General features: G+C 40.9%; 1 protein-coding gene across 1 annotated transcript in view; it reads left to right on the forward strand.

Moving 5' to 3' along the window:
• The window catches only part of tgfbr1b (transforming growth factor, beta receptor 1 b), a 109806-nt gene that overhangs the window by 51180 nt on the left and 31552 nt on the right, over positions 1-27074 (forward strand). Inside the window, exons 2-3 of the mRNA XM_061965754.1 lie at positions 16486-16737; positions 25129-25398. Of these exons, the coding sequence (XP_061821738.1) occupies positions 16486-16737; positions 25129-25398 (522 nt within the window). The remainder of the gene's footprint in view (positions 1-16485; positions 16738-25128; positions 25399-27074) is intronic.

The raw sequence follows: 27074 nt of genomic DNA on the forward strand, positions 1-27074 counted from the left end.
ACCAGGCTTATATTTAATATGCCACAAATTAATCCCGCATAACAAACACCTCCCCCCTCCCGTCCATATAACCCGCCAATACAACTCAAACACCTGCACAACACACTCAATCCCACAGCCCAAAGTACCGTTCACCTCCCCAAAGTTCATACAGCACATATATTTCCCCAAAGTCCCCAAAGTTACGTACGTGACATGCACATAGCGGGACGCACGTACGGGCAAGCGATCAAATGTTTGGAAGCCGCAGCTGCATGCGTACTCACGGTACCGTGTCTGCGTATCCAACTCAAAGTCCTCCTGGTAAGAGTCTCTGTTGTCCCAGTTCTCCACAGGCCAATGGTAAAGCTTGACTGTCATCTTCCGGGAATGTAAACAATGAAACACCGGCTGTGTTTGTGTTGCTGCAGTCGGCCGCAATACACTGCTTCCCACCTACAGCTTTCTTCTTTGCTGTCTCCATTGTTCATTGAACAAATTGCAAAAGATTCACCAACACAGATGTCCAGAATACTGTGGAATTTTGCGATGAAAACAGACGACTTAATAGCTGGCCACCATGCTGTCCCAAAATGTCCTCTACAATCCGTGACGTCACGCGCTGACGTCATCATACCGAGACATTTTCAGCAGGATATTTCCCGCAAAATTTAAAATTGCACTTTAGTAAGCTAACCCGGCCGTATTGGCATGTGTTGCAATGTTAAGATTTCATCATTGATGTATAAACTATCAGACTGCGTGGTCGGTAGTAGTGGGTTTCAGTAGGCCTTTAAGCCTTCTTTGGAAGCTTAACACACTTAATTGCACAGCACATTTCTGGCGTAGCATCTACTTTTTTGGAACCCACACGGCAAGCAGACCAAGCTGAAATGATATAATTACCGTATTTTTCGGAGTATAAGTCGCACCGGAGTATAAGTCGCACCTGCCGAAAATGCATAATAAAGAAGGAAAAAAACATACATAAGTCGCACTGGAGCACGGCCAAACTATGAAATAACTGCGACTTATAGTCCGAAAAATACGGTAATAGAATTAAAGAGAGTGAATCTAAATTGCGGTTAATGACACTGATCATACTGTGTGCATGTAAAAGTACCGACGAAATTGTTAGAATAATTGTCTTGTGTAGTTTCGGTTCTTCTTGACTTTTTTTTTTTTGTAGTTTTCCTTCCATTGTTGGTCAAGTAGCACAAGATAAGAACAGTTGTGATGTGATGGAACCTTGGTGTGGCAGTAGGGAGATGGATTTAAGGAGAAAACTGTCGGCTTGTATTAGAGTGTGGAAGTAAACGTGGTTCAACTGCTGATTACATCCTTAAGTTTGACAGTTGCCAGGCTACCACACAGTTAACACTTTAAAATGGAAGTTCATGTGTGAGAGATTTTACAGAGTACTAAAGTACAGCACAAAGCTTTCACAAACAGAAAGTGGTAGTGATTTTATGTCCATTTCTTATTAAACACATTTCTGATTTCTCACTTTTAAAACACTGGACAAGCCCTGTGTCCATGCACTAAATTTGCCCGATGTCTCAAATAGATCGGCTCTAAATAAGCGTCTTACAGGCTATGGAAACACCTTAATCCGACAGTGTTTGGTTTTTGAAAAAGCGAACTAGCGCACCTTGATTATGCGATTGGAAACCAGATCTCTCGAGGGGGTGTGTGCGGCCGAAGAGGACCCTTCGTGTCACGCATGCGCCAGTCTCAACGCGCGGGATTCAACCCGGAAGCGGATACCGTTCAATAAAAATGTAGCAAAAGTTGTCATGAAGAGGATACCTTTTATTTGCTACACAAATTAAAAGAACATAACATTTTGAAAACAGATTTAAGAAGGTGGCTAAGAAAATGTAAAATTCCGGCTTAATTCTGACTCCCGAATGAGATGAAAGATAATAAAGCAGTTATATTAAAGGCAAATAATAAAGCGTACACATTCACAAATCTCTTCACGTTGCATTTGTGTACTCCAGACTGATTAGCAATAACTCTGTATTCCGCACAACTGACAAGATAGTCCAGAACAATAGCAGCTTTTCTCTAGAACAGTATCAGTCGGGGCACGAACGGTCTTTTCTCTCTGATTAAAAACTCCTTCCATCAATCCACAGAGCTTTTTGAATGAACTTCGAGAAATTCAAAAGTTCTGTTTCCAAGATTTTAATCCAAAAGTTCTTTTGAAAAAACCTTTCCGCCAGTCCTTTCTTTGCATCAAATACATTCTTGGTAGTAGCGTCATGTTTGTAGCGCAATCCAAGATCATTTCTTGATGCTGTCTTCTATTTAACATCGACATATGGAATATTTGTAATCTGTGTCAATATTACAGTGGACATCAGTTAAAGGGGTAAAATTATCACGATTTCAGAAGGGTTAAAACCATTAAAAATCAGTTCCCAGTGGCTTATTTTATTTTTAGAAGTTTTTTTCAAAATTTTACCCATCACGCAATATCCCTAAAAAAAAGCTTCAAAGTGCCTGATTTTAACCATCGTTATATACACCCGTCCATTTTCCTGTGATGCCAAAACAAACAAACATGGCGGATAGAACGGCAAGGTATAGCGACATTAGCTCGGATTCAGACTCGGATTTCAGCGGCTTAAGCGATTCAACAGATTACGCATGTATTGAAACGGATGGTTGTAGTGTGGAGGCAGGTAGCGAAAACAAAATTGAAGAAGAAACTGAAGCTATTGAGCCATATCGGTTTGAACCGTATGCAAGCGAAACCGAGGAAAACGACACGACAACCAGCGACACGGGAGAAAGCGAGGACGAATTCGGCGATCGCCTTCTAACCAACGATTGGTATGTGTTTGTTTGGCATTAAAGGAAACTAACAACTATGAACTAGGTTTACAGCATATGAAATACATTTAGCAACAACATGCACTTTGAGAGTGCAGACAGCCCAGTTTTCATCAATTAATATATTCTGTAGACATACCCTCATCCGCTCTATTTTCCTGAAAGCTGATCTGTCCAGTCCAGTTGGAAATGCGTCTGCTTTGAGTGTCGCAGGATATCCACACATTCTTGCCATCTCTGTCATAGCATAGCTTTCGTCGGTAAAGTGTGCGGAACAAACGTCCAATTTCTTGCCACTTTCGCATCTCTGGGCCACTGGTGCAACTTGAATCCGTCCCTGTTCGTGTTGTTACACCCTCCGACAACACACCGACGAGGCATGATGTCTCCAAGATACGGAAAACAGTCAAAAAAACGGAAAATAACAGAGCTGATTTGACTCGGTGTTTGTAATGTGTTTGAGAAAACGGCGGATTAACGTGACGTCATCGCTCCGAGAGCGAATAATAGAAAGGCGTTTAATTCGCCAAAATTCACCCATTTAGAGTTCGGAAATCGGTTAAAAAAATATATGGTCTTTTTTCTGCAACATCAAGGTATATATTGACGATTATATAGGTCTGGTGATAATGTTCCTCTTTAAAACAGGGGTAGGGAACCTATGGATCTAGAGCCAGATGTGGCTCTTTTGATGACTGCATCTGGCTCTCAGATAAATCTTAGCTGACATTGCTTAACACGATAAGTAATGAATAATTCCGCTGGTAATCACAGTGTTAAAAATAACGTTCAAAATATAAAACATTCTCATGCATTTTAATCCATCCATCCGTTTTCTACCGCACCTGTTCAAGAAGTCTCATTAATGGTAAGAAGTATTTTATTTATTATTAAATAGCTTCAGAATAACAATGTTATTAAAAAGAATAAGAGACTTATTATACTTTAAAAATGGTGGTCTTACTTAAAAATGCATGCATCTAGTTGTATTCAGTGTTAAATATTATATGGCACTCACGGAAATACATTTTAAAATATTTGGCTTTCATGGCTCTCTCAGCCAAAAAGGTTCCCGACCCCTGAGTTAAAACAAGTTGTATAGATCCGCAATGCCGAGTGTGACGCCAACAGGAAAAGGAATTTGTTTTCTATACAATTATGTCAAGGAATACTCACAATTAAAAATAAAAAAAACACTCAGAATTTTATTAAAAGTACGTTATATGAATAAAATATACCCTTAAGATATTTTGTTTCCTCCTCTTCCAATTCCGTTAATGCGGAAATCATAGGATCTACTTGTATTTTAGATAAATATTTGGAGGCTTGCAGTGGTGTAATCCGTCACAGTAACTGCATATTTCTACTTTAAGAGTAAGGATGCAACGATTTGTTTAAATGGACAAGTGTAAGTTATTTTTGTTTTTGTAACAGCCTAATGAGCAGCACAGTTTCAGTATAAATAAATATTTTTAAATGACTTAGTCATCTTTGTTAGTTAGCACATGCCAAAAATATATCAACCCGAATTTAAAAGCACAAGGATAATTTGGAGCCACTGAAAAAGTTTGTTCCATAATCCGATTAGTCGATTAACCGTTAAGATAATCGATGACTCGTCCACTATCAAAATAGTCAGTTGCAGCTCTACTCAAGTCACATTTTCCACCTACTAGACTAGGAGTCGGCAACCCTTGGTTCTAGAGTCTCTTTAGCGCCGCCCTAGTGGCTCCCTGGATCTTTTTCCAAAATATATGAAAATGGATAAAGGTGGGCGGAAAAATATATTTTGTTTTAAAATGGTTTTTGTAAGACAAATATGACACAAACCTTCCTAATTGCTAGAAATCCCTCCGTTTATATTAAACATGTTTCACTGATGAGTTTTTGTTGAGCACCGTTTTGTCCTACTAATTTTGGCGGTTCTTGAACTCACCACAGTTTGTTTTTCCGACGCTGCCACAGAAAGACGTGTTTAATGCCACTCCTTCTTTGTCTCGTTTTGTCCACCAAACTTTTTATGCTGTGCGTGTGTGTATGCACAAACGTGAGCTCTGTTGATGTTTTTGACTTGTTAAAGTGCTAATCAGGCATATTTGGTCAGTGCATGACTGCAAGCTAATCGATGCTAACATGCTATTTAGGCTAGCTGTATGTACATATTGCATCATTATGCCTCGTTTGTAGGTTTATTTGAGCTCACTTAACCTATTTTACTTATGTCCTCTGTGTATTTAATTTATATTTGCATGTTTCATGACATATCTGTGTGTAATATTAGCTGCATTTCTGATAGTTCTTTGTGTTCCGTCATAGACCGCAGCAAACGTTACCCAGCTTGCAAAGATTGTAATAAATCCATTAGAAGAAGACAGCCTGCCGTTTCCTTTAACTTGGACACACACATCTATACATTTCCAGGAGTTATCTCACCCTCTGAGAAGCCTCTGTTTTATTCATGTTTTCCAATGTTGCAAAAATGTGTAGAATAAATATTACATTTCAACATTTCTGTCAACGAAGATTTGCGTCAGCCTGGGACACATGGTTATTTTGATAGTAGGCTAATACTAATATAAACACATCATGTGTTGCCTTCATTGTAAGACTTACGTATATAAGGCTTTTATTTTTTGGCGGCTCCAGACAGATTTTCTTTGTATTTTTGTTACAATATGGCTTTTTCAACATGTTGGGTTGCCGACCCGTGTACTAGACCAGTGTTTTTCAACTAGTGTGCCGTGAGATACAGTCTGTTGTGCCGTGGGAGATTATCTAATTTCACCTATATGGGGTAAAAAATATTTTTTGCAAACCAGAAGTTAGAGTCTGCAAATTATGTGTTGTTGTTGAGTGTCGGTGCTGTCTAGAGCTCGGCAGAGTAACCGTGTAATACTCTTCCATATCAGTAGGTAGCTTTGTAGATGTGGGAAACAGCGGGAGGCAGCGTGCAGGTAAAAAGGTATCTAATGCTCAAACAAAAAATAAACAAAAGGTAAGTGCCCCTAAGAAAAGGCATTGAAGCTGAGAGAAGGCTGTGCAGAACGAAACTAAAACTGAACTGGCTACAAAGTAAAAAACAGAATGCTGGACGACAGCAAAGACTTACTGGGGAACAATCGACAATGTCCCCACAAAGAAGGATAAAAACAAAGTAGATGCAGGAAATATTGGTCAAAGGAAGACATGAAACTGCTACAGGAAAATACAAAAAAAAGAGGAAAAGCCACCAAAATAGGAGAGCAAGACAAGAACTAAAACACTACACACAGGAAAACAGCAAAAAACTCCAAATAAGTCACGGCGTGATGTGACAGTACACCTACTTTGAGACAAGAGCTCTACTGATGCATGCTTGGTTATGGTTTAAAGTCATATCCAACAATTGCGACAACGACTTCTTACTGTCAACTGAGTTTCGTTTATTAATGATATCTGCTGGTGGTGTGCCTCCGGATTTTTTCAACGCAAAAAATGTGCTTTGGCTCAGAAAAGGTTGAAAAACACTGTACTAGACCAACACTAGACCACTTTTAAAGGGGAACATTATCACAATTTCAGAATGGTTAAAACCATTAAAAATCAGTTCCCAGTGGCTTATTATATTTTTCAACGTTTTTTTCAAAATTTTACCCATCACGCAATATCCCTAAAAAAAGCTTCAAAGTGCCTGATTTTAACCATCGTTATAAACACCCGTCCATTTTCCTGTGACGTCACATAGTGAAGTCAACACAAACAAACATGGCGGAAAGAACAGCAAGCGACATTAGCTCGGATTCAGACTCGGATTTCAGCGGCTTAAGCGATTCAACAGATTACGTATGTATTGAAACGGATGGTTGTAGTGTGGAGGCAGGTAGCGCAAACGAAATTGAAGAAGAAACTGAAGCTATTGAGCCATATCGGTTTGAACCGTATGCAAGCGAAACCGACGAAAACGACACGACAGCCAGCGACACGGGAGAAAGCGAGGACGAATTCGGCGATCGCCTTCTAACCAACGATTGGTATGTGTTTGTTTGGCATTAAAGGAAACTAACAACTATGAACTAGGTTTACAGCATATGAAATACATTTGGCAACAACATGCACTTTGAGAGTGCAGACAGCCCAGTTTTCATCAATTAATATATTCTGGAGACATACCCTCATCCGCGCTCTTTTCCTGAAAGCTGATCTGTCCAGTTTTGGAGTTGATGTCAGCAGGCCAGGGAAGCTAGGGTCAATAGCTCGCTCGTCTGCGGGAACAAACTGCCGCCATTGCTTGCCGTGCTACCGAGGTCCTTTGTCCCTGAATTGCTCACACACTCCAGCAGATTTAATGGGGGTCTGGCGGTAGATTTCTTTGACTTTATCGTTGAAAATGCATCTGCTTTGAGTGTCGCAGGATATCCACACATTCTTGCCATCTCTGTCGTAGCATAGCTTTCGTCAGTAAAGTGTGCGGAACAAACGTCCAATTTCTTGCCACTTTCGCATCTTTGGGCCACTGGTGCAACTTGAATCCGTCCCTGTTCGTGTTGTTACACCCTCCGACAACACACCGACGAGGCATGATGTCTCCAAGGTACGGAAAACAGTCGAAAAAACGGAAAATAACAGAGCTGATTTGACTCGGTGTTTGAGAAAATGGCGGATTGCTTCCCGATGTGACGTCACGTTGTGACGTCATCGCTCCGAGAGCGAATATTAGAAAGGCGTTTAATTCGCCAAAATTCACCCATTTAGAGTTCGGAAAACGGTTAAAAACAATATGGTCTTTTTTTCTGCAACATCAAGGTATATATTGACGCTTACATAGGTCTGGTGATAATGTTCCCCTTTAAAGGATATTCAAAATTATCATTTTTTTCAGCCTTAAAACGGAAAACATTTGAAAATGACAACCTCGATGTTACATGAATATAACATCAAGACTTTCACTTTTTAGAAGTATTTTAATGTGTGTGAGTATATATTTTATGTTTTTGTTCCAAGGCAACCCCAAAAAAGGGAATAAGCGGTAGAAAATGGATGGATGGATGTTCCAAGGCAAACACATCTTTTAGAGGATTAATAAAGTTTTATCTATCTAATAAAACCACTGGAACACAGCAGCCTTGGTTAAAATGTAACACACTATTGGGCTCTGTTTCGTTTGTTTAGTCTGTCTCTAAAAGCTTTGTCTTAGATTGTCATGTGCACTGTAAGACGATGGCCTTGCCAGGCTGCCATTTCATATTTCCTCCAGCATGTCCGATGCACTGTACGCTTGTATAATCGCACGCACTAAGCAAGTCGTGTAACGAACGATCAGTGCATGAGTGTCATTGACAGTGATTGTTGTACGGCTTTGAAGATTCAGCTGTTTTTTTGTAAAAGAAGATGAATTCAAACTACGGCTGGGCAGTATACTGGTTTTGTAGTTAATTATCGGTATAATTTAGAGAGCGGTATATATTTGAGACAATACCGATATACTGGTATGTTCTCTACGCCTGACGAGCGGAGCACAGGGCTCAACCCCGCGTCTTTGATGCACAACCACGCACCAAAACAAACTTATTGTAAGAATATGGCTCACCCGTGCCGACTTCTCTACTATCGACTGATGTAATGATTTGGTCAGTGACTGCATTTGGCTTTTGGTGAGTGACGACAGCTTTATTTTGAACATGCACCAATTTGCTTGAGAACCTATATCTCTCCTTGTAGCGACTTTAACACTAATTTAATCTGTTTATGTTGTTAGCGACTTAGCAAAGCAGCTAGCGATACCTCCTCTCTGCTGCTCGCTGGGTGTGTCAAATGTTTAGCTACACCTCGACTTGAAAATGCCTATCCCCATAGTCTGTGAGGACTGTAGTGTAGCGGCTGGATGGCTGAAAAGTAGTTTTAAACTGAACAGCCAGCGGCTTTCACCGCATTAAGCAAGGAGAAGCTCCATCCATCCCTGCGCACAAGCGTGAGGCTATAAACCTAACATTAATGATCGAAAACTGCTTTGACATAGTAACAGCTAACTAATTACTCTTAAGAATGAACAACACATTACATTACTACTTACAACAACAAAAATCAGATTTATAAAAAATGAGAATCGATTCTGAATCGCACAACGTGAGAATCGCGATTCGAATTCGAATCGATTTTTTCCAACACCCCTAATATTCACCATTAATTAGTTGCTTATTAACATGCAAATTAGTAACATATTGGCTCTTAACTAGTCATTAAGTTCTTATTAAATTCGGCATGGCCTTATTATAACCCTAACCCTCTAACCCTGGCCCGAACCCTCTAACCCAGGGGTCGGCAACCCGCGGCTCTAGAGCCGCATGCGACTCTTTAGCGCCGCCCTAGTGGCTCTCTGGAGCTTTTTCAAAAATGTATGAAAAATGGAAAAAGATGAAGGGAAACATTTTTGTTTGTTTGTTTTAATATGGTTTCCGTAGGAGGACAAACATGACGCAAACCTCCCTAATTGTTATAAAGCACACTGTTTGTATTAAACATGCCTCACTGATTCGCCGTTTTGTCCTACTAATTTTGGCGGTCTTTGAACTCACCGTAGTTTGTTTACATATATAACTTTCTCCGACTTTCTAGGACGTGTTTTATGCCACTTCTTTTTCCGTCTCATTTTGTCCACCAAACTTTTAACGATGTGCATGAATGCACAAAGGTGAGTTTTGTTGATGTTATTGACTTGTGTGGAGTGCTAATCAGACATATTTGGTCACTGCATGACTGGAAGCTAATCGATGCTAACATGCTATTTAGGCTAGCTATATGTACATATTGCATCATTATGCCTCGTTTGTAGGTATATTTGAGGTCATTTAGTTTCCTTTAAGTCATTTTAATTCAATTTGTATCTCATGACACACTATCTGTATGTAATATGGCTTTTAATTTTTTGCGGCTCAAGACAGATTTGTTTTTGTATTTTTGGTCCAATATGACTCTTTCAACAAAGTGTTACCAAAAACATATAACTTTGTCTTGAATTTGAAAAAAAAAAAACATTTTATTTTTCACTAAAGAAGGGTTCGGTGAATGCGCATATGAAACTGGTGAGGTTCGGTACCTCCAACAAGGTTAAGAACTACTGGTCTAAAGTGACCCATCGGAAAGGAGGGCAGTTGTTGGGCTGTGTATTCAATGCTCGCTCCTAAGTGCCTAAAGGGTAGAACAGCGCCCGCGAGTACAAAAAGAGTTTTTACACGTGAGAAATTAGGCACTGTTTTGGTGCCAAATTTCAGCCTATACTTTGTAGTTTTTAGAGTCCAAGGTAGGATTTAGCAGACTTAGGTACTTTTGTGTTTGCTTTTTATAGTTCACTTTTTGACCTTTTATCTTGCCTTAGTTCCTTTTTTCTTTTTCTTTTTTAAAGAGGTTCTCACTATGAGCATGTATTAAAATATGATGTGTAATCACTGTCAGGTGCCTTTTATTTGTCAGGACAAGTTATTTTATTGTCTAGACTGGTGAGGCCTGTTTGTGTCTGCTTTCATGGGACGGACAGAATTCCGTGACTTGTTTGTCCGGATGTTGAGTCAAAGCAGATCAGTGTCATCTGGCTTTTATTAAGTTGTCTGCTGTCTTTGTCCAATGACTCTGTGGTCTTGTGTTGGGGTTTTTTTTTGCGAAAAAGTCAGCTGAACACTCAAAAATGTACCTCTCTATTATCCCTGAAGTTTTAACCATTTGGGAAATGTGACCTAATAATCATTTTATTTTTTTTCCATCAACTAACTCATTCTATTTCTCTCCTAACATTACAATTGAGATTTGATATGTAAATTTAAGTTATCAATTCATTTAATAGGACATATGTATACATTAATAGACATATTACATGATTGATTGGTTTAGGAGTTATGCTTGAATTCATATTTTATATCTTTTTTCGCATTATCTCAGGATTCTAGGAAGATTACTGTCACATTGAGTAAAAAAACTAATTTTTGTGTTTGCACACCTTACAGAAGCACATGTTTTTAGTAGTATACAATGTCTTTACAGTAGTTGAGCCGATTTGTTAGAATTATGTTGCAGTGATTGTTATTCATGTTGATGTTTTTAAATCCCAGAGGTCATTAAAGGCACCTTCGGCATCACTGTGTATCAGTGAATGGCACAAGACAAAGTTAAAGTACCAATGATTGTCACACACATACTAGGTGTGGTGAAATTTGTCCTCTGCATTTGACCCATTCCCTTGTTCACCCCCTGGGAGGTGAGGGGAGCAGTGGGCAGCAGCGGTGCCGCGCCCGGGAATAATTTTTGGTGATTTAACCCCCAATTCCAACCCTTGATGCTGAGTGCCAAGCAGGGAGGTAATGGGTCCCATTTTTTATAGTCTTTGGTATGACTCGGCCGGGGTTTGAACTCACAACCTACCGATCTCAGGGCTGACACTCTAACCACTAGGCCACTGAGTAGAAGAAGTGTGCATTGTGTTTTAGGCCAGTGTTTGTAAACCACTGTGCCATGAGATAGTCTCTGCCGTGGGAGATTGTCATTTCACCTATTTGGGTTAAAAATATTTTTTGCAAACCAGTAATTATAGTCTGCAAATGATGTGTTGTTATTGAGTGTCAGTGCTGTCTAGAGCGTGGCAGAGTAACCGTGTAATACTGTTCCATATCAGCAGGTGGCAGCAGGTAGCTAATTGCTTTGTAGATGTGGGAAACAGCGGGAGGCAATGTGCAGGTAAAAAGGTGTCTAAAGCTTAAACTTAAAATAAACAAAAGGTGTGTGCCCCTATGCAGAACAAAACAAAAACAGAATACTGGACGACAGCAAAGACTTACTGTGGAGCAAAGATGGCATCCACAATGTACATCCGAACATGACATGACAATCAACAATGTCCCCACAAAGAAGGATAAAAACAACTGAAATATTGTTGATTGCTAAAACAAAGTAGATGCGGGAAATATCGCTCAAAGGAAGACATGAAACTGCTACAGGAAAATACCAAAAAAAGAGAAAATGCCACTAAAATAGGAGCGCAAGACAAGAACTAAAACACTACACATAGGAAAACAGCAAAAAACTCAAAATAAGTCACGGCGTGATGTGACAGGTGGTGACAGTACACCTACTTTGAGACAAGAGCTATAGTGATTCATGCTTGGTTATGGTTTAAAGTCATATCCAACAATTGCAACAACGACTTTTTACTGTCAACTGAGTTTCGTTTTTTAATGATTTCTGCTGGTGGTGTGCCTCCGGATTTTTTCAACACAAAAAATGTGCTTAGGCTCAAAAAAGGTTGAAAAACACTGTTTTAGGCAAGGGGTTCTTAAACTATTTGAGACCATCGACACCTTACAGGAAAGAACATTTTACACTGAGCCATTTATATAGTAAGCCGTTTTGAAATAAAATATAAACAAATTGCAAACTGCATTTCATGCCATAGTAATTCTTTATATTTCAAACATTCCAACTTAATTAAGTCAGACTTGTTTTATGGAAAGAAGTCATCGTTGATATCACAGGCTGTTATGTGTCTGCCCTAATGATTATTCAAAGCGCATGTCTCATTAGGTGTGTTGTTTTGGTCAGCCATGTCTGATGCATCATTGAACTCCATACCACTCTCTCCTCTTTGCCCAGCGGAAAACACAGAAAAAAGACTTAGTTATGAATAAATGATGACTACATTTGTTCAGTGCTGACAATAAGAGACTTTCTGTGTGCGTGAAAAAGAACGATTGTATAGTTGAGAGATGGGGGAGAGGATAATTAGGTGTTTTATCTGATTAATCAAACAAAATAATTGATAGTTTTTCTCTATAATGGATAGCTTACTTAAGACACGCACGGGTGATTAAAGCCACACTGATTCTGATTCTCCATGTACGCAAGTTGTTACGTGTACATAGGCAAAATGTGTTTAATCTGATCATAATTCAGATTAAAATGTTACTGAGTACAAGGACTCAAAAAAAAAAGATATGATTATGGCGTGCGTTTTTATGTATCACACCTTACTTAAATCGTAATATTTTATTTTGACATGCGCAGCACATGGGGTAAACGGAAGTAGAAGAAGAAGAAACAGTGACTTCCGGTGTAAACAAACATCCATACATCCATCTTCTTCCGCTTATCCAAAATCGTGTGGTGGGGGCAGCAGCCTAAGCAGGGAACCCCAGACTTCCCTCTCCCACATAGCTAGTGTGCACTGATTCTTATAATTATACACACATCATTGTCGATGTAATATTGCTGTTTTGAGTTGAAATACCGGTAATTGAAAAGTTGAAATATAAATACATTCCAACATTTGCAATGATTCTATTTGTTTGCATGGGTCAGTTTTTTAGTACAAAGTGTATCAATCAATCAATCAATCTTTATTTATATAGCCCTAAATCACAAGTGTCTCAAAGGGCTGCACAAGCCACAACGACATCCTCGGTACAAAGCCCACATACGGGCAAGGAAAACTCACCCCAGTGGGACGTCGATGTGAATGACTATGAGAAACCTTGGAGAGGACCGCATATGTGGGTAACCCCCCCCCCCCCCCCCCCCCCCTCCCCTCTAGGGGAGACCGAAAGCAATTTGTACTCAAATTATAGTTAAGTAAAAAAATAGCAGTTGACATTTTCCTTATCACTAAAATATGTTTGCATATTTTTTGTTAGTGTATAAGTTTTGGGCAAAAGTGTAAACTGTTAAATACATTTTTTGGTCAATATTGTCTTACTATACGTACACATAACAGTTATCATTATTGGTTTGGAAGGTCTGAAAATGATCGGGTATCAGTTCAAATTTTCATGATCTTGCATCCCTATTGTCTACAGTAAAAACAAGACAACATTCAAATTTATACAAACCATAAACTCGCTTCTGACATGTCTAAGTTTATTATGAACATAATAAACTAATTGAGGGGTGTTGTGTCATAAGACAGGTGCAACATTTTGTCACATTTTAACTGGTGTGCCTCAGACTACCCTGACAGCCCTAAGATTATTGTGCCTGTTAAAGGGGAACATTATCACAATTTCAGAAGGGTTAAAACCATTAAAAATCAGTTCCCAGTGGCTTATTTTATTTTTCAACGTTTATTTCAAAATTTTACCCATCACGCAATATCCCTAAAAAAGCTTCAAAGTGCCTGATTTTAACCATCGTTATATACACCCGTCCATTTTCCTGTGACGTCACACAGTGATGCCAATACAAACAAACATGGAATAGAACAGCAAGGTATAGCGACATTAGCTCGGATTCAGACTCGGATTTCAGCGGCTTAAGCGATTCAACAGATTACGCATGTATTGAAACGGATGGTTGTAGTGTGGAGGCAGGTAGCGAAAACGAAATTGAAGAAGAAACTGAAGCTATTGAGCCATATCGGTTTGAACCGTATGCAAGCGAAACCGACAAACGGCACGACAGCCAGCGACACGGGAGAAAGCGAGGACGAATTCGGCGATCGCCTTCTAACCAACGATTGGTATGTGTTTGTTTGGCATTAAAGGAAACTAACAACAATGAACGAGGATTACAGCATATGAAATACATTTGGCAACAACATGCACTTTGAGAGTGCAGACAGCCCATTTCAGGCGCGCTAAGAACATATATTTTTCCACGATTTCAGCACTCAGGTTAACCATACCTAAATAGACACAAAATGCTGCATTACACAAGACTACCCGAATGTACTCGAATGATTGGAAAAAAAAAAATGTTTTTAAGCTAAATTATTGGTAAACACAAGTTTATGTATAATAATTTACGTAAAACCGCGAGTAATGAATAAAGTTTTCATCAATTAATATATTCTGTAGACATACCCTCATCCGCTCTCTTTTCCTGAAAGCTGATCTGTCCAGTTTTGGAGTTGATGTCAGCATCTGCTTTGAGTGTCGCAGGATATCCACACATTCTTGCCATCTCTGTCGTAGCATAGCTTTCGTCGGTAAAGTGTGCGGAACAAACGACTGACCATTTCGTCGGCTTTCCCCACAGCCTCGAATTTTGAACAAATTTCGTCCAATTTCTTGCCACTTTCGCATCTTTGGGCCACTGGTGCAACTTGAATCCGTCCCTGTTCGTGTTGTTACACCCTCCGACGAAAGTGAGAAAATGGCGGATTCGATGTGACCTCACGTTGTGACGTCATCGCTCCGAGAGCGAATAATAGAAAGGCGTTTAATTCGCCAAAATTCACCCATTTAGAGTTCGGAAATCGGTTCAAAAAATATATGGTTGTTTTTCTGCAACATCAAGGTGTATATTGACGCTTACATAGGTCTTAAAATATATCCATTACGGTCACCACCAACAAATGATATATGGGAATAGGGCTGGGCGATACATCGAATATACTCGATATATCGCGGGTTTGTCTCTGCGATATAGAAAATGACTATCGTGATATTCGAGTATACGTACTCATGCAGTTGCTTTTAGCTGCGGGCATTACACTTCAGGTGTTTCTCACTCTTTCTTGTATCTCCTTCTCACAGAGACATAAAATAAGCGCATCTTCTTACATACGTCACATACTGTCGCGCGTACAACGTATTACGCTCTCGCGGAGCAGAGAGGTAGAGACATGGCTAACGTTAGCTGTGGTGCTAGCGTAGAGGTGCGAGTGGTAATACGAGAGAAAGAAGGTGCAAATCTGGTAACAAACGAAGGAAGAATTAATTCCCAAGAAAAACAACACGGGGTCCATCGTCTGGCAGTGGTTTGGCTTCAAGCGGAAAGATGTTGAACAGACAACCGTAATATGTCAAGTGTGGGGCAAAAGTGTTGCTACAAAAAGTAGCACCACTGCTAATTTGTAGCATCATTTGAAAAGTCACCCGATTGAAACTCCGCATGTCAACATCTCAGGTCGGCGCCACACCAACAAAATGCCGAAGCAACCATTTCCACATCAACACCGTATGAAAAAAATAGTCAATAGAAGAAGATAACGTCCGCAGGAACCTACCACATAGCGAAGGACATACAGTATTTGATTTCTTATTATGCAGCTCATTTTTATTTGACAGTTATTGAAATATCTTGTGTGACATCATGCACAAAAGTGCACTTTATTTGTTTTGAACTATTGTAGTGGCGTTCTGTACAAAAAGGTGCACTTTAATTTAGTGTTGTTTTGATATGTCATCGTAGTGACATCATGCACAAAAGTGCACTAATAGCTTGTTTTAAAATATCTGACAATCTTGCACTTTTTGTTTTGAAATGACATGAATGTTTGTGCCACTGCTTAATAACTGTTTAATAAATACACTTTTGGTAAATTGACTTAGTTGTGATTTCCCTCTCTGCATGAAAGTTTAAAATGAGCATATATTAATGCAGTATGAAGAAGAATGTTTTAATGTAGACACATAGAATCATCATACTGCTGTGATTATATGCATCAAGTGTTCATTCAAGGCTGAGTCAAAATATCGAGATATATATCGTGTATCGTGACATGGCCTAAAAATATCGAGATATTAATAAAAGGCCATATCGCCCAGTCCTATATGGGAAACACTGAAATAACTTGTTTTGAAAGTACAATGGTGGCGGTGCAGAAGTAGGAATTTGTTTCTCTTTTATGTGGAAATAAAAGCGTCCGACTATTTAGATAATTTCTGACAAAAATCTGAAACTTATTTGTACTTCCTTCTCCCCCTACAGGCCTCCAGTGTCACTGTGAGCGCTGCAGTGCCAACTCTAGCTGCACTACAGATGGTGTCTGTTTCGTCAATATTCGCAAGACTGGCTCACGCTTGACGACGGAGCTGCGCCAGTGTGTTCACAATAAAGAACTGTTACCGCGGGATCGCCCCTTCATATGTGCACCCTCCTTCAAGCATGATACAGGCTTTTATCCCATTTGCTGTAACACAGATTACTGCAACAAGGACCCTGACCTCAAAAGTTTACCAGGTGAGGTGAACTGTTTTCTCTAGGGACTTTCACTGTGTATGCAACATTGATATTGTGTTTTTGTCAACATCTTCTGCTCCTTTTTATCACTGGAAATGAACAAAATGTAAGCAAACTAAATATTGTAATTGTGAACATGTGCAAGTGATATTGCGAATTAATAACCAATATTTAACATGAAGAAGGGGTATGGTCAACTAAGCTCTACTCCAGTGGTTCTTAACCTGGGTTCGATGGAACCCTAGGGGTTCGGTGAGTCGAGCTCAGGGGTTCGGCGGAGGTCAAGACACACCCGACTCATCGTGTAAATACAAACTTTTCCCTATCGGCGTATTACGGATACGGCAACAGCAGAAGTCAGACTGATTTGCAGGTGTGTAATTTGTTGTGAGTTTATGCACTATGTTGGTTTTGTTCTTTGAACAAGGTGATGTTCATGCACGGTTCATTTTGTGCACCAGTAAAAAAACATGGTAACACTTTAGTATGGGGAACATATTCACCATTAATTAGTTGCTTATTAACATGCAAATTAGTAACATATTGGCTCTTAACTAGTCATTATTAAGTACTTATTAAGTTCGGCATGGCCTTATTATAACCCTGGCCCTATCAATCAATCAACTTTATTTATAAAGCACATTTAAAATTTACCACAGGGGTAGCCAAAGTGCTGTACAATGGGCAGGTTAATAGATAATACGAGTACCGAGCAAACACAACACAACACAAACAGAACACGATAAAAAATAAATAAATAAAATAGAATAAATAAAAACAGGTTCACAGCAGGTGTATTATGGGGCACCATTGCAGGATGGATATCACTCAGTGTTAAAAGCCATGGAATAAAAGTATGTTTTTAAGAGAGATTTAAAAACAGGAAGAGAGGAGGCTTGTCTAATACTCAGAGGTAGGTCGTTCCAGAGCTTGGGAGCAGCAACGGCGAAAGCTCTGTCACCTCTAAGCTTCAGCCTTGTGTCAGGGACCGTCAACAGCAGCTGATCGGCTGATTTTAAGGATCGGGTGGGGCAGTAAGGCTGAAGGAGGTCGGAGAGATAGGTTGGCGCGAGGTTGTTTAGATATTTAAAAACAAATAAAAGGAGTTTAAAATTGATTCGATAACGCACAGGGACGCTAAAATAGGGTTGATGTGCTCACGTCTGTGGGTCTGTGTTAGCAGACGTGAGCCCTAACCCTCTAACCCTTATCAAATAACTCTAAATTAAGTCTTTGTTACTTAGATTATGTTCCCCTAGTGTCCAAAAAACTCTAAATTAAGTCTTTGTTACTTAGAATATGTTCCCCTAGTGTCCAAAAAAACTCTAAATTAAGTCTTTGTTACTTAGAATATGTTCCATGTTACCAAAAACATATAACTTTGTCTTGAAATCGAAAAAAAAAAACACATTTTATTTTTCACTAAAGAAGGGTTCGGTGAAAGCGCATATGAAACTGGTGGGGTTCAGTACCTCCAACAAGGTTAAGAACTACTGCTCTACTCCTTTAGGACATGTAACCAAGTGATCTGACGATGATATCAGAACATCCATAAAACCTTAAAGGCCTACTGAAATGCGATGTTCTTATTTAAACGGGGATAGCAGGTCCATTCTATGTGTCATACTTGATCATTTCGCGATATTGCCATATTTCTGCTGAAAGGATTTAGTAGAGAACATCGACGATAAAGTTCGCAACTTTTGGTCGCTGATAAAAAAGCCTTGCCTGTACCGGAAGTAGCAGACGAGTAGCATGACGTCACAGGTTGTGGAGCTCCTCACATCTGCACATTGTTTACAATCATGGCCACCAGCAGCGAGAGCGATTCGGACCGAGAAAGCGACGATTTCCCCATTAATTTGAGCGAGGATGAAAGATTCGTGGATGAGGAAAGTGAGAGTGAAGGACTAGAGGGCAGTGGGAGCGATTCAGATAGGGAAGATGCTGTGAGAGGCGGGTGGGACCTGATATTCAGCTGGGAATGACTAAAACAGTAAATAAACTTAGGACATATATATACTCTATTAGCCACAATATGCCACAAATTAATCCCGCATAACAAACACCTCCCCCCTCCCGTCCATATAACCCGCCAATACAACTCAAACACCTGCACAACACACTCAATCCCACAGCCCAAAGTACCGTTCACCTCTCCAAAGTTCATACAGCACATATATTTCCCCAAAGTGCCCAAAGTTAAGTACGTGACATGCACATAGCGGCACGCAAGTACGGGCAAGCGATCAAATGTTTGGAAGCCGCAGCTGCATGCGTACTCACGGTACCGTGTCTGCATATCCAACTTAAAGTCCTCCTGGTAAGAGTCTCTGTTGTCCCAGTTCTCCACAGGCCAATGGTAAAGCTTGACTGTCATCTTCCGGGAATGTAAACAATGAAACACCGGCTGTGTTTGTGTTGCTGCTGCAGCCGGCCGCAATACACCGCTTCCCACCTACAGCTTTCTTCTTTGCTGTCTTCATTGTTCATCGAACAAATTGCAAAAGATTCACCAACACAGATGTCCAGAATACTGTGGAATTTTGCGATGAAAACAGACGACTTAATAGCTGGCCACCATGCTGTCCCAAAATGTCCTCCACAATCCGTGACGTCACGCGCTGACGTCATCATACCGAGACGTTTTCAGCAGGATATTTCGCGCGAAATTTAAAATTGCACTTTAGTAAGCTAACCCGGCCGTATTGGCATGTGTTGCAATGTTAAGATTTCATCATTGATATATAAACTATCAGACTGCGTGGTCGGTAGTAGTGGGTTTCAGTAGGCCTTTAAACACACACTTAAAAGAAGCCATTAATCAGTCCCTCCAGGTTTTTTCAGGCTGTTTTATGATTTAGCGGCCTAAAATGTGTGAATTCTCGGCAGCTTTTTTAGAAAGTTGCGATGTTTCTTCGAGATGTCCGATAATATCGGACTGACGATATCATCGGCAGATAAATGCTTTAAAATGTAATATCGGAAATTATCGGTTTCAAAAAGTAAAATGTATGACTTTTTAAAACGCCGCTGTATGGAGCGGTACACGGACGTAGGGAGAAGTACAGAGCAGTTGTGTCTCCCAGGCATACTTCCCAACCATCCCGATTTTCCCGGGAGACTCCCGAATTTCAGTCCACCTCCCGAAAATCGCCCGGGGCAACCATTCTCCCGATTTCCACCCAGACAACAATATTGGGGGCGTGCCTTAAAGGCACTGCCTTTGCGTGCCGGCCCAATCACATATCTACGGCTTTTCACACACACAAGCGAATGCAAGGCATGCTTGGTCAACAGCCATACAGGTCACAGTGAGGGTGGCCGTATAAACAACTTTTAACACTGTTACAAATATGCGCCACACTGTGAGCCCACACCAAACAAGAATGACAAACACATTTCGGGAGAACATCCGCACCGTAACACAGCAGAACAAATACCCATAACCCCTTGCAGCACTAACTCTTCCGGGACGCTACAATATACACCCAGCCCCCACCCCCCAACCCCGCCCACCTCAACCTCCTCATGCTCTCTCAGGGAGAGCATGTCCCAAATTCCAAGCTGCTGTTTTGAGGCATGTTAAAATAATGCACTTTGTGACTTCAATAATACAAACCCCGTTTCCATATGAGTTGGGAAATTGTGTTAGATGTAAATATAAACGGAATACAATGATTTGCAAATCATTTTCAACCCATATTCAATTGAATATGCTACAAAGATAACATTTGATGTTCAAACTGATAAACTTTTTTTTTTTTTTTTTTGCAAATCATTAACTTTAGAATCTGATGCCAGCAACACGTGACAAAGAAGTTGGGAAAGGTGGCAATAAATACTGATAAAGTTGAGGAATGCTCATCAAACACTTATTTGGAACATCCCACAGGTGAACAGGCAAATTGGGAACAGGTGGGTGCCATGATTGGGTATAAAAGTAGCTCAGTCATTCACAAACAAGGATGGGGCGAGGGTCACCACTTTGTCAACAAATGCGTGAGCAAATTGTTGAACAGTTTAAGAAAAACCTTTCTCAACCAGCTTATGCAAGGAATTTAGGGATTTCACCATCTACGGTCCGTAATATCATCAAAGGGTTCAGAGAATCTGGAGAAATCACTGCACGTAAGCAGCTAAGCCCGTGACCTTCGATCCCTCAGGCTGTACTGCATCAACAAGCGACATCAATGTGTAAAGGATATCACCACATGGGCTCAGGAACACTTCAGAAACCCACTGTCAGTAACTACAGTTGGTCGCTACATCTGTAAGTGCAAGTTAAAACTTTCCTATGCAAGGCGAAAACCGTTTATCAACAACACCCAGAAACACTGTCGGCTTCGCTGGGCCTGAGCTCATCTAAGATGGACTGATACAAAGTGGAAAAGTGTTCTGTGGTCTGACGAGTCCACATTTCAAATTGTTTTTGGAAACTGTGGACGTCGTGTCCTCCAGATCAAAGAGAAAAAGAACCATCCGGATTGTTATAGGCGCAAAGTTGAAAAGCCAGCATCTGTGATGTTATGGGGGTGTATTAGTGCACAAGGCATGGGTAACTTACACATCTATGAAGGCACCATTAATGCTGAAAGGTACATACAGGTTTTGGAGCAACATATGTTGCCATCCAAGCAATGTTACCATGGACGCCCCTGCTTATTTCAGCAAGACAATGCCAAGCCACGTGTTCCATCAACGTGGCTTCATAGTAAAAGAGTGCGGGTACTAGACTGGCCTGCCTGTAGTCCAGACCTGTCTCCCATTGAAAATGTGTGGCGCATTATGAAGCCTAAAATATCACAACAGAGACCCCCGGACTGTTGAACAACTTAAGCTGTACATCAAGCAAGAATGGGAAAGAATTCCACCTGAGAAGCTTAAAAAATGTGTCTCCTCAATTCCCAAACGTTTACTGAGTGTTGTTAAAAGGAAAGGCCATGTAACACAGTGGTGAACATGCCCTTTCCCAACTACTTTGGCACTTTTTGCAGCCATGAAATTCTAAGTTAATTATTATTTGCAAAAAAAAAAAAAAAAAAAGTTTGAGTTTGAACATCAAATATCTTGTCTTTGTAGTGCATTCAACTGAATATGGGTTGAAAAGGATTTGCAAATCATTGTATTCCGTTTATATTTACATGTAACACAATTTCCCAACTCATATGGAAACGGGGTTTGTAAACAAGTAGTATTGCATTGTTGTCAACATCTGTAGATTAGTCAACCCGTAGTGCGTACCACAGTGATTTATCAGTCCTCTAACAATTTTGTCTCAATGTCTTCGGCTATTTCCTCAATGCGCCGAGTCACGGTGCTAGCCGACAGAGGCCCCTGTGATATCTTTTTAACAGCAGCCTCTCCTAGAAGTTGACGGCAAATGTCTTCAGCGGCAGGAAGGATCAATACTTCACCAATAGTGAATGGCTTTTTAGCCTTAGCAATACGATTAGCCACTAAGTACGATACTCTCAGTGCACTCTCATTTAGTGATGTGGTGGCCCTCAGTAATTTATTCTGTTTTTCTTGTTCATGTTTTTTTCTTTCAAAATACTCCGGGGGCTTGTCTTTGAATCCAGGGTGGCGAAGCAGTTTTGAAGGCTTCCTTGCCTCATGAGAGAGCTGGTCGCCACATATGCAGAGCGGGCTTGGTGCGTGGGAATCACCTGTTGCAATAAATCCATATTTCAAGTAGGACTCTTGGTATGGTCTGTTAAAAGCTTTCTTTTTGTTGGAAGTTGTAGGCTGTTCTCTCTCTTCACTGTGCCTTTTCCCCTTCACAAAGAAACTTTCCAAAGACATCTGTTTTTTACTCATTTTGCTAGCTGGGTTAATTTTTGGCGCTCGAGTGACCAAGATATAACCAAGAGAATCCGGTCATTTTTCAAAATAAAATACTTTAAAAAAATAAAATAAAAATAAAATTTGTTCAGGCTCAGATAATAAATAAAACGGAAATAACTAATTATTTCTTGTGCGGCGCGGTACCAATCGATCCACGGACCGGTACCAGTCCGCGGCCCGGGGGTTGGGGACCACTGATGTAGATCACAAGGAAATGCTTTAAATTTAGAAAAAAATCATAATATGACCCCTTTAATCCAAAGACTATAAAAATGGGACCCATTACCTCCCTCCTTGGCACTCAGCATCAAGGGTTGGAATTGGGGGTTAAATCACCAAAAATTATTCCCGGGCGCGGCCACCGCTGCCGCCCTCTGCTCCCCTCACCTCCCAGGGGGTGATCAAGGGTGGTGTGTGACAATCATTGGTACTTTAACTTTATAATCCGGTGCGCCTTTTGTATGAAAAAAGACCTGAATAAACCCGCTCATCGGCAGTGCACCTTATAATCCAGTGCGCCCCATGGTCCAGAAAATACGGTGCGCACCAAGTTTTTTTTTTGATACTGTCACTGCATTATTGAGAAGATTTTGAAACTTTAATACCACTGTATCTACAAACCCCGTTTCCAGATGAGTTGGGAAATTGTGTTAGATGTAAATATAAACGGAATACAATGATTTGCAAATCCTTTTCAACCCATATTCAATTGAATGTACTACAAAGACAACATATTTGATGTTCAAACTCATAAACTTTATTTTTGTGCAAATAATAATTAGAATTTCATGGCTGCAACACGTGCCAAAGTAGTTGGGAAAGGGCATGTTCACCACTGTGTTACATGGCCTTTCCTTTTAACAACACTCAGTAAACGTTTGGGAACTGAGGAGACACATTTTTTACGCTTCTGAGGTGGAATTCTTTCCCATTCTTGCTTGATGTACAGCTTAAGTTGTCCGTTGTGGTATTTTAGGCTTCATAATGCGCCACACATTTTCAATGGGAGACAGGTCTGGACTACAGGCAGGCCAGTCTAGTACCCGCACTCTTTTACTATGAAGCCACGTTGATGTAACACGTGGCTTGGCATTGTCTTGCTGAAATAAGCAGGGGCGTCCATGGTAACGTTGCTTGGATGGCAACATATGTTGCTCCAAAACCTGTATGTACCTTTCAGCATTAATGGCGCCTTCACAGATGTGTAAGTTACCCATGTTTTGGGCACTAATACACCCCCATACCATCACAGATGCTGGCTTTTCAACTTTGCGCCGAAAACAATCCGGATGGTTCTTTTCCTCTTTGGTCTGGAGGACACGACGTCCACAGTTTCCAAAAACAATTTGAAATGTGGACTCGTCAGACCACAGAACACTTTTCCACTTTGTATCAGTCCATCTTAGATGAGCTCAGGCCCAGGGAGGCCGACGGCATTTCTAGGTGTTGTTGATAAACGGTTTTTGCCTTGCATAGGAGAGTTTTAACTTGCACTTACAGATGTAGCGACCAACTGTAGTTACTGACAGTGGGTTTCTGAAATGTTCCTGAGCCCATGTGGTGATATCCTTTACACACTGATGTCGCTTGTTTATGTAGTACAGCCTGAGGGATCGAAGGTCACGGGCTTAGCTGCTTACGTGCGGTGATTTCTCCAGATTCTCTGAACCCTTTGATGATATTACGGACCGTAGATGGTGAAATCCCTAAATTCCTTGCAATAGCTGGCTGAGAGAGGTGTTTCTTAAACTGTTCAACAATTTGCTCACGCATTTGTTGACAAAGTGGTGACCCTCGCCCCATCCTTGTTTGTGAATGACTGAGCATTTCATGGAATCTACTTTTATACCCAATCATGGCACCCACCTGTTCCCAATTTGCCTGTTCACCTGTGGGATGTTCCAAATAAGTGTTTGATGAGCATTCTTCAACTTTATCAGTATTTATTGCCACCTTTCCCAACTTCTTTGTCATGTGTTGCTGGCATCAAATTCTAAAGTTAATGATTGTTTGCAAAAAAAAAAGTATCAGTTTGAACATCAAATATGTTGTCTTTGTAGCATATTCAACTGAATATGGTTTGAAAATGATTTGCAAATCATTGTATTCCGTTTATATTTACATCTAACACAATTTCCCAACTCATATGGAAACGGGGTTTGTACAAAACTGTTACATCCCTATCTCTAACATGTAAATGCTGCCTCTTTGCTAGGTCAGCATTGCAAATTAAACTATGTTCTTCATTGTCTTACCCTGGATAAATAAAGCTGAAATAAATATATAAACTAGGCAGTGAAGATGTTGTGTGTTGCAAAATATTTATATACTACATGACCCAGAAGGCTTTGCGCCGTAGACAGAAACAGGAAGGTCTGAACTGCGTGGGAGGGTGATAATCCAATGCATCATACTGTGATATAAAGTTGTTCACACAGTATAATAATACATTGATTCTTGTTTGCAGCTGTAACTTTGCACATAAACTTGACATAGCTTGGTGTCTTGAAGTCGTCTATATATGTGTGTTCTTTTCCCTTGCAGTCCCAACTGTGAAGACTCCACCTTTGGGACCTGTGGCTCTTGCTGCCGTGATTGCCGGACCAGTTTGTGTACTCTGCTTGCTGCTCGTTTTGGCTTTTTATGTCTGCCATAGCCACCGGGTCCTGGGGGCTGGCGGGGCTGGTGCCCACCATCACCACCACCACCGGGTACCTAATGAAGAAGATCCCTCAATGGACCATCCCTTCATCACTGTAGGAACAACACTGAAGGACCTTATCTATGACATGACCACCTCTGGTTCTGGATCAGGTATGCTGATGCGACATATATGCAATAATATAACACTACTATATTTTCTGGACTACAACCAAAACCACGTACAGTACGGTATATACTAAAATGAATGTCATGTGCTTTTGGCTTCGACGAATCCTGATGTTTTAGAAAATATTGTGTCTTTTGACATGCTAAAGCTTTGTAGGGATTTAAACACACCACAAACGTGTTCCGCAAATTTGCTGAATAAGTAATCATTTATAGGGGTAATGTTGTTTTTTAAATATTTGATTTCCCGATCGACCAAAAACAAACAGTGCATTGTCAATTTGGTGAAATTGCATACACTATATTGCCAAAAGTATTTGGCCACCCATCCAAATGATCAGAATCAGGTGTCCTAATCATTTGGCCCGGCCACAGGTGTATAGAATCAGGCACTTAGGCATGGAGACTGCTTCTACAAACATTTGTGAAAGAATGGGCCGCTCTCAGTGATTTCCAGCGTGGAACTGTCATAGGATGCCACCTGTGCAACAAATCCAGTCGTGAAATGTCCTCTCTCCTAAATATTCCAAAGTCAACTGTCGGCTTTCCATCCATCCATCCATCCATTTTCTACCGCTTATTCCCTTTTGGGGTCGCGGGGGGTGCTGGAGCCTATCTCAGCTACAATCGGGCGGAAGGCGGGGTACACCCTGGACAAGTCGCCACCTCATCGCAGGGCCAACACCGATAGACAGACAACATTCACACACTAGGGCCAATTTAGTGTTGCCAATCAACGTATCCCCTGGTGCATGTCTTTGGAGGTGGGAGGAAGCCGGAGTACCCGGAGGGAACCCACGCAGTCACGGGGAGAACATGCAAACTCCATACAGAAAGATCCCGAGCCCGGGATTGAACCCAAGACTACTCAGGACCTTCGTATTGTGAGGCAGATGCACTAACCCCTCCTCCACCGTGCAGCCCTAACTGTCGGCTTTATTATAAGAAAATGGAAGAGTTTGGGAACAATAGCAACTCAGCCACGAAGTGGTAGGCCACGTAAACTGACAGAGAGGGGTCAGCGGATGCTGAAGCGCATAGTGCAAAGAGGTCGCCGACTTTCTGCACAGTCAGTTGCTACAGAGCTCCAAACTTCATTTGACCTTCCAATTAGCCCACGTACAGTACGCAGAGAGCTTCATGGAATGGGATTCCGTTGCCGAGCAGCTGCATGTAAGCCATACATCACCAAGTCCAATGCAAAGCGTGGGATGCAGTGGTGTAAAGCACGTCTCCACTGGACTCTAGAGCAGTGGAGACGCGTTCTTTGGAGTGATGAATCACGCTTTTCCATCTGGCAATCTGATGGACTAGTCTGGGTTTGGAGGTTGCCAGGAGAACGGTAAATTTTGGACTGCTTGTGCAGAGTGTAACATTTGGTGGAGGAGGAATTACGGTGTGGGGTTGTTTTTCAGGAGTTGGGCTTGGCCCCTTAGTTCCAATGAAAAGAACTTTGAATGCTCCAGGATACCAAAACATTTTGGACAATTGCAGGCTCCCAACCTTGTGGGAACAGTTTGGAACCGACTCCATCCTCTTCCAACACGACTGTGCACCAGTGCACAAAGCAAGGTCCATAAAGACATGTATGACGAGTCTGATGTGGATGAACTTGACTGGCCTGCACAGAGTCCTGACCTGAACCCGATAGAACACCTTTG

The sequence above is a fragment of the Nerophis lumbriciformis genome, linkage group LG07, assembly GCF_033978685.3.
Source record: "Nerophis lumbriciformis linkage group LG07, RoL_Nlum_v2.1, whole genome shotgun sequence".
Lineage (NCBI taxonomy): Eukaryota > Metazoa > Chordata > Actinopteri > Syngnathiformes > Syngnathidae > Nerophis > Nerophis lumbriciformis.